Source organism: Phacochoerus africanus, chromosome 2 (genome assembly GCF_016906955.1).
Source record: "Phacochoerus africanus isolate WHEZ1 chromosome 2, ROS_Pafr_v1, whole genome shotgun sequence".
Taxonomy (NCBI): domain Eukaryota; kingdom Metazoa; phylum Chordata; class Mammalia; order Artiodactyla; family Suidae; genus Phacochoerus; species Phacochoerus africanus.
Window position 1 is genome coordinate 34,816,447 of NC_062545.1, and position 16,032 is coordinate 34,832,478.

Here is a 16,032-nt window from a genome sequence, read left to right on the forward strand (position 1 = left end):
AGGCAGAGAAGTGAAAATTCTCTCAGCTTATTTTATAGGGCACATTCAATAGATTTTGAATAATAACTGGCTTAATATTATTAGTGCACAAAAGGATATATATATATTTATGTATGTACATATAAAGGAATTTTAGGATGAAGTATAGAAACCTATTTATCATTATTTTCTTGTCAGTTAATCCTATTTTTTGGGTAACTATGCTTTTCCTAGAAGTATAGCTTAAAGATAAATTTTTCATTAATAAAGTTCATAAGGCATTATTTGTTCATCTAAATATTAGACTGTGGTGCTTATGAATATGGGACTTGTTTTCTTTGGCTGTTCTTTTAAATAAAGACTTCCATTTAGTTTAAGTACTTGCTCTCTCTCTTTTAATGAGTTGAAATAAATAAGAAATTCCTGATTTTTGTATTGGGTTTTTTTTGAAAGCCAAGATGCTGTTAATCTGTAGGATGCTAATAGGATTTATTCCTTAAAAGGCAAAAACCTTGTGTTTATTTCCTAAATATTTATCATTTTTCATTTGATGTTTCTCATGTATGATAACATTCACGAGGTCTTTCTTTTTTTAAGAAGTAAAAATCTAATGCATGTTCATTGTAGAATATTCAATGGCTATATATATACAAAAATAAGAATACATAAGAGAAAAAGCAGCTTCCCCCCATAATACAGGTAATGTTTTCCTATGTATTTTTTTTCCTGTCATATGGGCATGTTTGTGTGTACATATATGAATACACCCACATACTTATACATATCCATTTATTTAACATAAACATAATTTTCATGAGCATAATATTTCACCACCTATTTATTTTACTTATTATGTCTTCCATTCAATAGGTTCTAATATAATTTTAATGACTGCTAATTATTCATCAAACTATTTTACCATAATTTTACAAATTGCCTATTATTGGACACTTAAAATACTTTTGTTTTTCTTTATTTTCAACAATTTAATGAAGAGATGGACATCTTTTTTAGGCTATATCCTTGTACATATACATGATTATTTATCTAGTGTACCTTCCTAGATTTGAAATTGCCAGACAGAGGGCATACATTTTTTTTAAGGTTTTGACTCTCATTGGCAGATTACTTTCTGGAAAAGTTACACTTTTAAAATCATAATTATTTACATTTTCTCTTTTGTCTTAAATGATGTATTTGAGAACTCTGTTGCTCAACAGACCATAAGGAATATTTCGAATGCCACTAAAGAAGTTATGTTCATTGAAAGTCAGTACATTATATGTGTGTGTGGACACAGATGTTTAATTATTAAGTCTTGAGATAGCTAAGTTACACCTGCATAGAACTAAACACATTAGAAATGTAAGGAATTAATTAGCTGATAACAAAACAATAGTAAATAAGTTTAAATTATAACTTAAAGAATGGGGGAAATACATATTACAGAGTTTCGTGACTCGACGGGTTGGTAGCCGGTTATTCTGGGAGATTGTGAAAGTAGATTTTAGAAGATGATAAGAATAGCACAGTGTTCTCTGTGTTTGGGATGATGGAAGGGAATCTTGTGTCAAACAGGCAGCTATCTACGTGGTGCCTACAGGGTAAATTGCCACTATACGCATGCAGTTGGCAGAAGGTTTTAGATGTTTTTTTGATGCTAGTGCTTGCTCCTTCCTTTCTGGAATTGTGAAATGAATGCATAATATTCCATAGGACTCAGAATATATAGCAGTAGTCAGGCTGCATTGAAAGAAGCCCATTTAACAGACACATTCTATAGAAATGAAATAGCAGCACTCCTAAAAATTTATTTAACTTATATTGAATGCCCTTGAAATGCTGAGATAGATTGGACAAGGTTTTATTTTGTGACTTTTGTCTTTCTAATGATCAAATTGGTAATTCCTACAAATTAATGTACTTTGCTTCTCCCATTTCCTTAATAAGAAAATTATTGTAGCTTAAAAATGCAACTGGCTGAAAATTGCTAAATGGTCTTAATAGTAAATATCATACTATATAATTAAAATGGGAGACAAAACATTTAATTTCAGAGTTTATTTTATAATGGAAGAAAATAACTTTGAAAGCCTGTAAGACATTTAGAGAGCACTACTTTAAAACTGACAATCAGAAGCTATAATTGATGCCAACTTGTAAAAATAATTTAAATCCACTACTGCCTTAATATATCACCGAAAATATTGAGATTGCCGTGGAGAAATAGGTCACTTGGTTTGTGAGGAAGCTGAGGCCCAATAACACTGAGTAACTTAACCAAGATCTTAGGCCTGGTCCTCCTTCAAAGCCATAATTGATCTGTTCTGCTGTGGTGAATCTGAAAGACATCTCTGCAATTCTGCCATGGATTTCAGAATGTGCGGATAATCAAGAATAGAATCACCCTGCTTCTATAAATTGGGTTGGGATCTAGGATATCCTTTTTTAAAAGAAAAAGCCATAACTTCTCTAAAATATACCGGGCCAGTTTATCTATTAATGTGCAGTCTGAGCATCAGGGCAGAGGGGGCGTGAAAAGAGAATTCCAGGTTATAGGAGAAGGTGAGAGCTGGGGAAAATGAAGGGAAAGTAATATAATAATGATCACTGTAGTAAGCTTATTCTGTCCTCGACTTGATAACTGGTAGTATTGCCATATGAAATCTTCATAAAAGCTCTGAACTGTAGAGTACCAGTGACTGGGAGTGGGTCAGATGTGAAATGTTGGTGTCTTAAATAGTTGAAGCCTTCCTACCTGCCATGGTTTGAACTTGCTGTTGGGGGTTAATTGAACTAGTTAGACAAGTAGTCAATGAGTGTTTAGTGTGTCACGCGAAAAGTTTTTTTAAGGAGGAGACACAGAGGGTTTATTGATTCTTCAAGTTATCAGGAAGAGAAGACCAGTGTAAGTCTTGTAACATTGGATTCTGTAACACTGTATCTAATACATTTTGGTTAAAGTTATAGCCTAGGAAAAATATTATACGATGAAATTTGTGTCCTACCTTAAGTGTAACAAATGGGTATTACTACTTAATATGTAAATATATAAGATATAGGAGTTCCCGTTGTGGCGCAGTGGTTAACAAATCCGACTAGGAACCATGAGGTTGCGGGTTCGGTCCCTGCCCTTGCTCAGTGGGTTAAGGATCCGGCCGTTGCCGTGAGCTGTGGTGTAGGTCGCAGACGTGGCTTGGATCCCGCGTTGCTGTGGCTCTGGTGTAGGCCGGAGGCTACAGCTCCGATTCGACCCCTAGCCTGGGAACCTCCATATGCCGTGGGAGCGGCCCAAAGAAATAACAAAAAGACAAAAAAAAAAAAAAGAATCTTTACAACTCTAAATGTAATAAATGTTAGATTAAAAAAATATATATATCCTTATGAAGATCCACAGTGACATGAGAAGAACTGATCACTTTTCCGGAGAGGTCCTTGGAGTCATAGCAGCAGCTAATGTTCAAGTCCCATTTTTATACTTAGCGCTATATGACTTTGTCTGCTATGCAGAGTGTGTGTTTGAGAGTGGAACAATGCGGTGCTGCAAGGTTGAGATTGTTTATATTCTATGCTTCCTCATGACATATTACCAATAAATGTTTAATAAACCAACCATAGCGGAGTAGATTAGGGATTTTCGAACCAGGTTGCTTGTAGCTCTAGAAGAACATAGGGACTAATGCAGAATTAGGGACAGTAGCAATGGTGATTAGCTGACAGCTTAGTGGACGAGGCTTCAAGTGGGTAAATCCACTGTGTGTCAGATTTTCAGCTCTAGAAATTTTGGCATTTTGAACTTCGGTCCTTATATTTATCCTGCAGAGTATCCTTATTCCCTGAACAAGTCCAGGGTTGTTAGTCATTGCAAAAGGTCACAAAGCATGCAGAAGTGATGATTTTGAGATCTGAAATCAGAAATGATTACAGCGCCTGCACTCTTAGCCCTTCTCTGCATTAGTATAATGAATTGCGAAAAGGAAAAATCCCCTCCCTCTGTAAACCAGACCAGTAACCTATTTCTCTTGTTTATTTTTTGTTTGTTTGATGAAAAACCTCTGTTGAGCAAGACTAGAGATTATTTAGAGTGGGATCTGCACTTGAACCAGGCTCTACATGGTCTATTTGACTTTAAATAATTTACTAATTGTGCCTCAATATCCTGATTGGTAAACTAGGAAAAGTAACAGGTTGTTGTGGAGAGTAAATGGATTTGTACATGTTTTGTACTTCGAACAATATCTATTACCCCTTATGAAATTTCATCTACTTTGTTTGATATCTTTCTATATCTCTGTTCTGGAAGACATAGTCTTTTTGAATTAAATACTCAGAATAAATTGGAATGGTTTTTAGCGTTCTTTTTATCATTATATTTCCCCTTTTTGCATATATATCTGTTTAGCTTTATTTTATATAATGTCATTTCAGGTTCCTATATGATAGTGGACTCTTCAGATCATGATCCTGGAGAAAAAGCCAGACTTCAGCTGCCTACAATGAAAGAGAATGATACTCACTGTATTGACTTCAGTTACCTCTTATACAGCCAGAAAGGATTGAATCCTGGCACGTTAAACATATTAGTTCGGGTGAATAAAGGACCTCTCGCCAATCCAATTTGGAATGTGACTGGATTCACGGGTAGAGATTGGCTTCGGGCTGAGCTTGCAGTGAGCACCTTTTGGCCCAATGAATATCAGGTAATCATCTGTTCTTTTCTGATTCATGCTTCGATGTCATTGGATCTTACTGTGTGTGTCATACTTAGAGGTAAATACTTGCCCCGTAGGAATGAGAGATTATCCTTTAGCTCTCCTACACTGCTCTTCTTGAGGAAATGTTTGCATACACTGACACAAAATCCTCAAAGCAGGGAAAATATTTCACATGTGGAAAAACGTAGTTTAGGCACAAAATTTCTTGGTTGTTTGGCAAAGAGCTTTGTATTGACAGCTATATTTCTATGTCTCTGTTCAGAAATACAGTCTTTTTGAGTTGAGTATAATATGCAGACTAGATTGGTGTATTGACTTCTTGAAAAATTACATTTGGAGAATAAACATGAAACAGGGTTTCCTGAAATATGTTAGCTAAGGGGGAGGCATTTCAGTCTTTTAAAAATATTTTTGGCAATTACATGGAGCATAAAAATAAGCAAACAAAACCTCACCAAGATTAGAGTGGGGGACAGTTTTGGCTTGAAGGTCATGCTAAAGAATTTCAGTAAGAGTTTAGAGTCTTCACTGTAATGACCAAGTTTCTGCCTCATTCCATCCACTGCCACTTGACAGCCTCGCATTCCTCATTATTACTCATATTTCTCCCTGTACAAGGCCTGTCATGGCCTCTCCAGCCTCAACTATTAAAAAAAAAATAAAAAAATGAAAAGCAAAAAGAAATTGTCCACATCTTTGGATCCCTGCCACCTGCCTATTCCCCCCTCCCCCAAATGCTTGATTTAATTATTAGTAAATCAGACAGTGGATAGTGTCATTACCTACACTGTGATTTGTGTAGCTAAGTTTATATGGCTTAACAAAAAAAAAAAATGCATTTACCAGTTTGGAGAGTTGTTCAGTAGTCTTCATTGTGAGGTTCATACTTGGTAACAGAAAGTTACCTCTTCTGAAAGTTCACTTTTTTGTTAGATCTTGAGATTTACACCTTTAAAACACTTGAAGCTTATTATAGAACCTAATGAGAATGCATTTATGTAAAAGTATTTTTATTTTCATTGGTGAGTAATTTATAAGCAAGTAACAGTTATTTCTGCTTTTTAGAAAAGCACACAGGCTTATCTTTATTTCCGGGGAGAGGGGAGAGGAAATCATTGTTTTACTTGCTTTGTTTTAGAGTTGATTTTTAATTTTATTAAAAGTCTTCTTACATTATAGGTATGGTTCCACAGGTAAGGTTTTCTGTTTGGGATTATTTGTCTATGAGATTTTAATAGACTTTCTTTAGGTTCTAGTTGATTCCATTATTCCTGAACAGAAGGATGTTTTTCTTCAGTCCTCGGAAGCCATCTGCCCCTTCAGGGCACACAGCTCTGGGAGGGCTGCGTGTGTGGTAGGTACTTAGGGAGAGGTGTGTGAAACTAATGCTTAAGCACTGAAGTAAGTTTAATAGGCTCATTTCTTTTTTTTCTTTTTCTTTTTTTGTCTTATTGCTATTTCTTGGGCTGCTCCCATGGCATATGGAGATTTCCCAGGCTAGGAGTCTAATCGGAGCAGTAGCCACCAGCCTACACCAGAGCCACAGCAACTCGGGTTCCGAGCCGCATTTGTGACCTACACCACAGCTCATGGCAATGCTGGATCCTTAACCCACTGAGAAAGGCCAGGGACCGAACCCGCAACCTCATGGTTCCTAGTCGGATTCGTTAACCACTGCGCCACGATGGGAACTCCAATAGGTTCATTTCTGACAACAGCGGTTGATGGCTGTGATTGCAGAGTCATCCTCACAACACGTTGTCATTGTACTGTTTTCACTAGAATCTGTTATTGGAGCTCAACCTAATGCTAAAAAGGAAAACCTTGATTCAGCAAAATAGAGCTGTCAATGGATTCACCCTTCTTAAAATAAATTAAAGCTCAGATAACAAATTAGCAAAATTTTTAAAAATTCAGTTTCTGGTTTCAGGTTGCATATATTCAGCTCTGTTTGTTGTTGGCTACCTGCATAGATAGCATGTTAAGGAATCAAATTGTTAGTTGTATCTTTGAAAAAAAACCCATAGAAGTAGATTTTGATAAATCTAACAAATAATTTATCTATGGTGTCATATTGCTATTCCTTGGTGACTAAGAAATGGGATCCATATAATAACTTTTTCCTATTTTTTTGCGAGATCTATCTTTGAATCTGATATTAATGACATTTTTTATGGCACAGATTTCTGCAGTGTTAATTTTAATGTTGAGTTATGGTACCAAGAACCAGATGAATGCTTCTTTGTTCAGTCTCATTTTGCATAACAAGTTGTCTAGGTTACAGGTACCTGTGGTATTTTTAAGCAAACAGTGCAAAAAGTACCTGTGCAGTAACCTGGCCAGTGAGATCTTTTTGGAGATCTCTTATCAGAGAAAATGATTGCTAAATACGTAGAACCTACGGGTAAATGTCTCTTTGTTGCACATTGAAATTTGAAAAATAACTCATTTTTTAAGTGATTACTTTGCTTCCACATTCTTTTCCTTAACCAGCAAAACATAACAATCAATGAGAGCAAATAACAGTGGAATTTTTTATTCATGTGCTTAGTTAGTGCTCAATAAATTACTTGATGGATATTTTCATAGATGTTGTCATTTAGATACCTAGCGGTACCTGTATTTCAGTTATTAAAAACAGCTATATTCATGTAGCATTTTTGCTTTTAGGAAACAGTAGGAAAAACTTTTGACTATGGCCTATGCAGAATCTCTATGAATTTTAAAAAATTAAAATATAGCCTTTGCAGTGTGCCATGTTAGAAGCCTACTCTTTTGTTCTTGAAGAGACACTGCATATTTTTAATTTTCCCAACTTCTAGAGTAAGTGGAGCTATGATACTGATAGAAATTGTTCTCCTTGTTTTCATGGTTTACTCAGCTTCTCTTCTCCAGAGAATTTACACCCCCTAGACTTTAATCTTTTTTTTTTTAAAACCTTCTCATTTTTCCAGATGCCTTTTCTTTTGTATTCCTGCTGAAGACTCTTATATTTTCTTTGCTTGAACCCTTCCTTAGCTGTCTTTTCCTCTGATACAACCCCTTTTCACTTAACTTTTACAATAACAACAGAGGCAATCAAAGAGAAAATAGCCCGGGGGTGCTCCTACCTTTAATTAGTGTAGGATAACTTTCGAGATCCGAGAAGTGAAAACAAAACACTCCCTACAAGTTAGCTCTTCTCTTTTCTACTTTTCTTTGGAACCAAAAAATCTGAAAACGATGGAACCTATCTTTGCTGTGATTTTCCCTTTCCAGAGAGTCCATCTTAACAGATGCCTAAACAGAAGAGTGATATGGTAATTTAATCACATTTTCTGTGGACTGTTCAATAATGAGGAGACCCCCAAGAAACAGCCTCTGATTTGAAAAGTGACAAAAATCTAAGAAATTGTGAAATAACGGCAGAAATGATTCTCTGAGTAATGAATTTTCATTACTGGGAGATCAGGTTCAGGGCCCAAGGGCTCTGGGGTCAGATCTTCCTGGGTGAATCTTGAGTCTACTATTTAGCATATCTGCAGCCTTGGGAATGTTTCTTAATCTCTTTGTAGTTTCCTTATCTGAAAAATAAGGGTCATAGCAGGACCTACCTCACTGGGTTGTTCTAAGTATTAAGTGAGTTAATACATATAAAACATTTAGAAAAGTATCCTGACACATAGTAGGTGTTGCCGTAAAGTTAGGTTAATGTGATGATGGATAATTTAAAAACTTGTGAACTCTATTGGATTTATTAAGTGCTCAGCATTCTCGGCATTTTCTTCTATTATGAAAGCATGTTATTCTCTGTTTATAAGATGTTATTTTTTAGAGCAGTTTTTGGGTCACAGCAAAATCAAGAGAAAGGTAGAGATTTACCACATACCCCTTGTGCCCTCACAACCATAGCCTCCCCCATTATCAACATCTCCCAGCAGAGAGGTACATTTGTTACAATAGGTGAATCCATACTGACACACCACAATCCTTCAAAGTACACAGTTAATTAGAGGGTTCACTCTGGGAGTTGTACATTCTAAGAATTTAGACAAATGTATAATGACATGAATCCATCATTGTAGATTCATGCAGGGTATTTTCACCACCCTAAAATACTCTGTGCTCTAGCTCTTCATACCTCCCCATCCATGCTCTCTTCCTCTCAGGTTTTTTTATTCATGAAAATGTCTAATTAATTGACACCTTAATAGCATGAGACCCCACACTGGGGATATCTCTTCTCCTGAAGTTTACAGTGTAGCTTGGCCCTACAGGAGATAAAAATGTAGGTCCACACCGGAATATGGAATGTACTTAGATAAAACTTGAAACAATCTAAGAATTGTTAAATGACTTAAGAGATAGAGCTATGAAATGTTGTGGGGAAAGTGAAAACAAAAGATTTGTTTCCAGAGTAATTTGAGGCAGAAATTATTCTATAAATCTCGCCTCTTGATTTCTTGATTCCTAGATTAGTATGTTTTCCACTGTACCTCATCGTTTTTGTTAAGCCATAATTATTTGGAACCAACATTTTCTATAGTGAAACCGAATAAGCAAATGTAAATTTTATTAATGATATAAACATTGAGGTGATGCACTAATATATAAGGAACTGTTTCTCACTGGTGTCTTCGGAAAAATAAATGTCTTTTTAGCTCAGTATGCTAATTATAGAAAGTATCATATTACAAGTATTTTGTTTGCCATGGTTACAAGTTGCTAATTCTGCCTATTTTAATAGGCCTTAAGTAAGTACTGTACATTTTTTAATTGCTCCCTAAAAAGAACTAAAAAAGAAAATAAAATTACAACCCCAACCTTATGAGGTATAATCTCAGTGTTAAATTTCAACTGAAGATCAGCATACCTCTAAAAATGTAATTGTCTCCACTCTGGAAATCTGACCTGTCTTGTATGTGTAAAACTAAATTCTGCTTTGGGATTAAATCCATTAGTTTCTTACTGAACAGTGAGGTTGTTACCAAATGAGGCAGACAGACAGAACTTCCAAAACTATTAGTGGAAACCTAATCTGCTGTTTTCCATTAACTGGGTGCACATCATTAATCACAAAAATGATGCGTGATGAAAACTACAGGGGTTTGGCCAGAAATTGGAAAGTAATAATATAGCAGAATGTGCCTCTTTTTTTTCTTACCCCCTAATTCACTGAGAAATAAACACTGAGCTTTTGCAACCCCTTTTCTTCTTAACATTTTCCACTGTTTAAAAAAAAACAAAACAAAACAAACTATAAGAACCGGATAAGCATGGCATCTTTTGTTTTTGTCTCCTTTTTAAAGGTTTATGTTAACATGCATTTCACTGATATTTTGGCAATGGAACGTTTGTTACACTCCAAAGATACTTCTGGCTTTGGATCCAAGAAGATTGGGACTTAAACCAAATGACTGTTTACTTAAATAAAAAGTCTCTGAAAGGTGATCTTGAAGGGCAGGGGCTGGAGTAAGGGCATGCTCATGAACCATCCATGCAGAGTGAGGAAAAGAGGTTATCACTCTTGTGCCATAGCTCTTGGAATGCTTCCAGTTTGTACTGGTCCTCATTCATCTTTGTTGAGCCCCACTGAAGAAAAGAGGGTGGGAAGATGTATGCGTTTGCTCTAGCTAACATAGCAAAATCCTATAGACTGGGTGGCTTAAGCAATAGAAATTTATTTCTCTTACAGTGCAAAGGCTAAAGATGAAAGTGCTGGTCTATTTGGTTCCTGGTGAGAGCTCGCTTCCTGGGTTGCAGACGGCCAGCTTCTCCCTGTATCCTCACATAACAGAGAGGGAGAGCTCTGCTGTCTGTCTCATCCATTTCATTTTTATTTTTATTTTTTTTGCCTTTTCTAGGGCCACACCTACAGCATATGGAGGCTCCCAGGCTAGGGGTCTATTTGGAGCTGTAGTTGCCCGCCTACACCACAGCCACAGCAACTCCAGATTGGAGCCGGGTCTGCAACCTATACCGCAGCTCACTGCAACACTGGATCGTTAACCCACTGAGCGAGGTCAGAGATCGAACCTGCAACCTCATGGTTCCTAGTCAGATTCGTTAACCACTGAGCCACAACGGGAACTCCTGTCTCATCCATTTCTTATAGGGGCACCATGCCTATCAGATTAGGGTCCTAAGCTTTTAACCTCATTTAACCTTAATCACCCCCAAGTCTCAATCTCTAATATAATCACACACACACACACACACACACACACACACACACACACACACACACACACACACACACACACGGGATCAGGACTTCAACATATGAATGGGAAGTAGTTCTCCATGATGGGAACCTCACCTTTTACTCTGTTTTAATATTTGATCAAGTGCTAAGTGAAAGCTTCTTATCATCATGTATGGACTAAGTTGTTTATTATTAAATGGTTGAAATCATTCCCTCTTTCTTCTGCCCTAATTTAATCTTGCTTTTAAAGTTTTGGACTTTAGCCGTATCAGTGACCTTTGAAGTTAGCCACAACTAAAGTTGGCTTATTTTAGTTCTGGCAACAGTAATTCCCTAACATGGGCACTTGGGCTCATTTTTTTACACTCACGCTATAACTTTTGTTTGATTGGCTGTTATTAACAAGGCAGCTTTTTGCTGCTGAATTTTACTCAGTGATTCCCTATGAATTTCATTTAAAGTATTCTAAATAAGGTTTGAAAAAACTTCCATGTTATTATAGTCATTGTTTTCTTAAAACTTATCTGGTGAGGGTAACTTCTGTCTGGTTCCTGGTGGTGATTTGCTTTTATTATAAAACACCTGCTTTATTTTTCCTTTGGACTCTGCTTGTATTGATTCATTGATGCAACTTACAGTGTGTAAACAAATGTAAACAAATCAAGAAAAGAGTCCTGTTAACACAATAATTATTGCAAGTATATGACTAAATCATACCTGTTTTCATTTAGTGTAGCAGGAGCTGTCAAGTGTCCCTTCACTAATTCTTTTGAGAAATGTTTCCATGGAATTAATTCACATCCCTTTTAATAGGAGATTGAAAAATAATGAGCAGTAAGGAGAGTTAGGCAGTGTTTGTTTAATTCATGACTTTTTCTTAGGAGTTTGTTTTATTCAAGGGGACCTGGGAAGACAGATGCCCCAAAGGGTTCAAGAAATGCCCGTTGTTCTTGTTTAGCTCCCTTATTGGCGTTTAGCCCAGCTTGTTGAAGCTGAATTAATGCACTTCAGATCCCTTGTTTACCATACCACTGTATCCATTATTTACATATATTTAATGGGCCGATCTTCATGTACTAAGATGAAAAAAGATATATCCTACTGGGGCAGGATTCCTAGTCACACACAGATGCAAGAATCATTTCCTTCTAATGTGTTTAATCTGACAATGCTGTACTGTTTATTAATCAGATAGCATTTCAGTAAGAAAAATACAGATAACAAAAATCAATTTCTTCTTCAGTTATTTTGTCTTTGGACATCTGATAGTTAATTGGAATCGGTCTTTTTTTTTTTTTTTTTTTTAAAGGCCTTCCAGGTTTCCGTAAAACTTAAATTTCTGTGTGACCTCTTTCTCCATTTCCATGGCAAAGACTAAATTTTCTTCATTTTAGATTGTATGTGACGTGTAACTAAATATTGCCTCTTCAAAAGAAAAAAACAAAACTAAACCGGGTGGCATTATGTTTTTATCTAAAATTTAACTTTTTTTGCTGTGGTGATTTCAGTTTCCATTCTTAGAACATAATGGAAAAAGAAAAGGCTGTAATTATCTATTTTAGTATAAGCTTTTCAATTGCAAGAGTGCAGTAGGAAGGAAATATAAAGGAAATGTCAAACGTATTTATAGTTCATATATATTTTACTCTTCCTTTTGATAATATATAGAATTTAATTATTCCGTTATTGGTAATAGAAGTTGGAATTCAAAGGAAAACAAACTTTGGACACTGAAAATTAAAACATACACTTATATAATCCAGTGGGCAGTTTATAGTTAATTTTAGCTGTCTTGATTTTCAAAGGGTGTTTTTAAAACTAGCTGCTACATGTTATTTCTGCATTAGTTATATAAGTAACTATCACACACACCACTGGAATTCCCTGATGAGATTTAGATCCTTAATATTCTTCAAATAATCTTTTTTTAAAAAATCATTCTTTTCAGCTTTCTAGAAGCACTAAATCAGTTCTTATTTTATGTTTAAAAGTAAGCTATGTACTTATAAATTTATACCAACTGATAATTCAATGAAGTAATAAAGAATAAGAATTTCTAGTGCCTAGTGTTCAAAGATTGGTTCAAACTTAAACATCTTTAGATCCTGGTATTTTGCAACAACAGCATCAATATAATACTTGAGAACACATACAGTGATTCTTTGGGTTAATATTTTTTTAAGAGACACTTTAGGTTTGCTTGTGAGCTTCAATATGTTAGGCTTTAAAAAGAATGAAGTCAGTTTAGCCCATAAATATTGGAGTGAGTATCCAGTTTTCGTTTTGGTTGCTATTTATTTTCTTTTTCTTTCATGGTTTTCCCTCTTAGTCTCCCTTCCCTTCTTTTGGGGAGAGGGCAGTTATAAGCATAACTGTAAACACATAGTCAAATAACTATTTTTTTAATATGTCTATTTATTACATTAGGTATTGTGACATGCTGTATGAGAACTGGAAGTAGATGGCCTTTCTCTTTTTTAATGTTGGTAGAGAATAAAGTCGAGGTCTTTTTATATCTTGGGTAAGGGTTTAAACTTGAAGTCTTTTGATTTGTGTTCAATTCCAGGTCCTCGTTCATTGAATGACTATTCTGTAGGACCTTTTGAGTTTCAGTCCCTACCGTATGATGATCAGAGTCTGCTAATTATACATATGTTTTTATGAAGGAAGAAAACCCTCAAACTAGTCTTTTGAGAGCTCTTATTTACAAAGAAAGACTAAAGCTAGCAAAGTAAAAAAGTTAGAATTGAAAAGATTTGGGATACTTGCACAGCATTTTAGAGAAGTGGAATAGCCAAGCCTGAAGACAGTAGGGGCCCCAGAATAGCAACAACATTGACTTTCTGAAGATCACCATGAATGACTCATTAATTTATCCCTTCCACACGTATTTATCAAGCAACCTAACCTATACCGAGCACTGTTCTGGCTGCTGGGGATATATAGTTCTGAATAAGTCTCATGGTTCCTGTTCTCCTAGGAATTCAACTTTGGGGTGGGGGACAGATAAATAAATGAGCAAAATATCAGAATGCAGTAAGCACTAAGAAGATAATTGAAATAGGATAAGGTGAGAGTTAGAGTTTTGGAAACCTTCTGGGACCAGGTGGTTCAGAAAGAACTGTTAGAGAAATTGAGTTTCACCAGGAGATCTGAATAGTGGAAAGGACTTAGGCACACAAAGCTCAGGGGAATGCGGCAGAGACAGAGCAAGCAGCTCACCCACGGCCCTACGTCTGGAAGGAGATGGGCATCGTGGCAGAATGGTCCAAGGAAAACTTATTAGGATGAGATAGAGAGGTTCTGTTATGTGGAACTTTGCCATCCAAGGAGATAATTTGAACACTTTTAGAAGATTTTAATCAAGGGATTCTATTTACTGAGTTTTGGGTCTCATCTTGGGTCTCATATTCCAAATTTATTTTCTTCCTTAATTTTTTCACTGCTTCGTCTCTAGTTACAGCTCTGATTGTGTCCCATTTAATAATGGTAACCATCCCCTGTTTTCCCTTGCCAGACACTCTATTTTAAATCAGTTACTTTGGGGGAAGTACTCTTTTGCTGATAGTGATCTCCTTAGATTTTGCCAGTGTTTCCTTTAAATTCAAAATAATCAACCTTCATTTGAGGTCCTTTATGATGTAGCCTCGGTCAACTGCTCAAATCTCTCTACTACTACTACTGTTATTATTATCACAGACACCCTTTTCTTTAGTCAAACTGCAACCTGTTCTAATTGTTCTTTGAGCAATTTGGACAGTGTGTGTGTGTGCGTGTGGGTGTACATTTAAACATTGTATAGGTATATGCCTTCTGAAATGCCTTTGTTTCTTCCTTTCCTCTCCAGGTTCTATTTATCTTTGCCGACCCAACCTTATGCTCACTTCTACTATGAAGCCTTTGCTGGCCACTTCGCTTCTCCTATCTGTATTGCTTACATTGCTATTTAGACATTTAGTTTGTAAGATTTCAGAGAATTTTACGTCTTGTGCCCCCCAGTGGATTATAGAACCTCTTTGAAAAAGGACCAAGTGTGCCATAAAGACAGTATAATATTTAGATGGTGCTTTGTATTTTAGAAAGCAGTTTGACAAATTAAAAATAATTTCTTAATAGCATTATAAGGTCACTAGGAAAAGCACAACTCTTTATTTTAGAGATAAGGACTGAGAGAGGATAAGTGACTTGCTTAAGGTTATGTTTCTAGCTAGAATGGAGTTAGGACCTCTAAAGGTAAATTCTAGTTCCTCTCTCATGTGCCTGGCTACTCGTTTGTATTAATAATGACTTTTTTAAATTGTATTTTTATTTATTATTTTATTTTTTGTCTTTTTAGGGCTGCTGCTGTGGCATGTGGAGTTTCCTAGGTTAGGGGTGGAATCAGAGCTGTAGCTGCCGGCCTCCACCATAGCCACAGCCACATGGGATCCGAGCTATGTGTTCGACCTACACCGCAGCTCACAGTAACACTGGATCCTTAACTCACTGAGTGAGGGCAGGAATTGAACCAGCGGCCTCATGGGTACTGGTCACATTTGTTTCTGTTGAGCCATGATGGGAACTCCTGATAATGATTTTTTGATCTCAGTCTCAAAACTTGATTTGCTGATAATATTAAGTGATAAGAGTAAGGTTATAATTATTTCACTTCCATAAATAGCTCAGGAATTTTTGTTATTATTTGCTAGTATTTCTTAACATTTTTTTTATTTTAGTGGTTTGTCTATCTAAGAATTGATTGGATGAAGTAACCTGAACACTGAAGGGCCATCTCAGAATTTTGGTGGACTGGATTTCAATTCATTTCTACAACCATTTACTGAGTTATTACATGCTTAGCACTAATCTAGGCTCTGGGAGAAAGCAAACAAGTATGAAGACAATTTCATACCTTCCTTTAGAAAATGTAAAGTTCAGTCAGGAGATTGGCCACAGGTTGACAAGTTTTGGTGGGAGGTGATGGTTAGATGGGGTTAGGTGATACAGTTATCTCTAATTTTATATATACTTGGAAAATGCCGTAATAAAATGATGGGAGAAAAATGGAAGTCTTCTGAGGGATATCAAGCATCCGTATTAACTGTGCTTTATTGTTATTCAATTAAATAGCCAAAGGAGTGAAGAAAACAATGCTATTAAAGAAGAGCTCCAAAA

General features: G+C 36.0%; 1 protein-coding gene across 2 annotated transcripts in view; it reads left to right on the forward strand.

Annotated features, from left to right (window-relative positions):
* Window positions 1-16,032, forward strand: part of PTPRK (protein tyrosine phosphatase receptor type K) — a 570,706-nt gene that overhangs the window by 199,390 nt on the left and 355,284 nt on the right. For both annotated transcript variants that reach the window (XM_047758978.1, XM_047758985.1), the window contains exon 3: window positions 4,408-4,679. In XM_047758978.1, coding sequence (XP_047614934.1) covers window positions 4,408-4,679 — 272 coding nt within the window. The remainder of the gene's footprint in view (window positions 1-4,407; window positions 4,680-16,032) is intronic.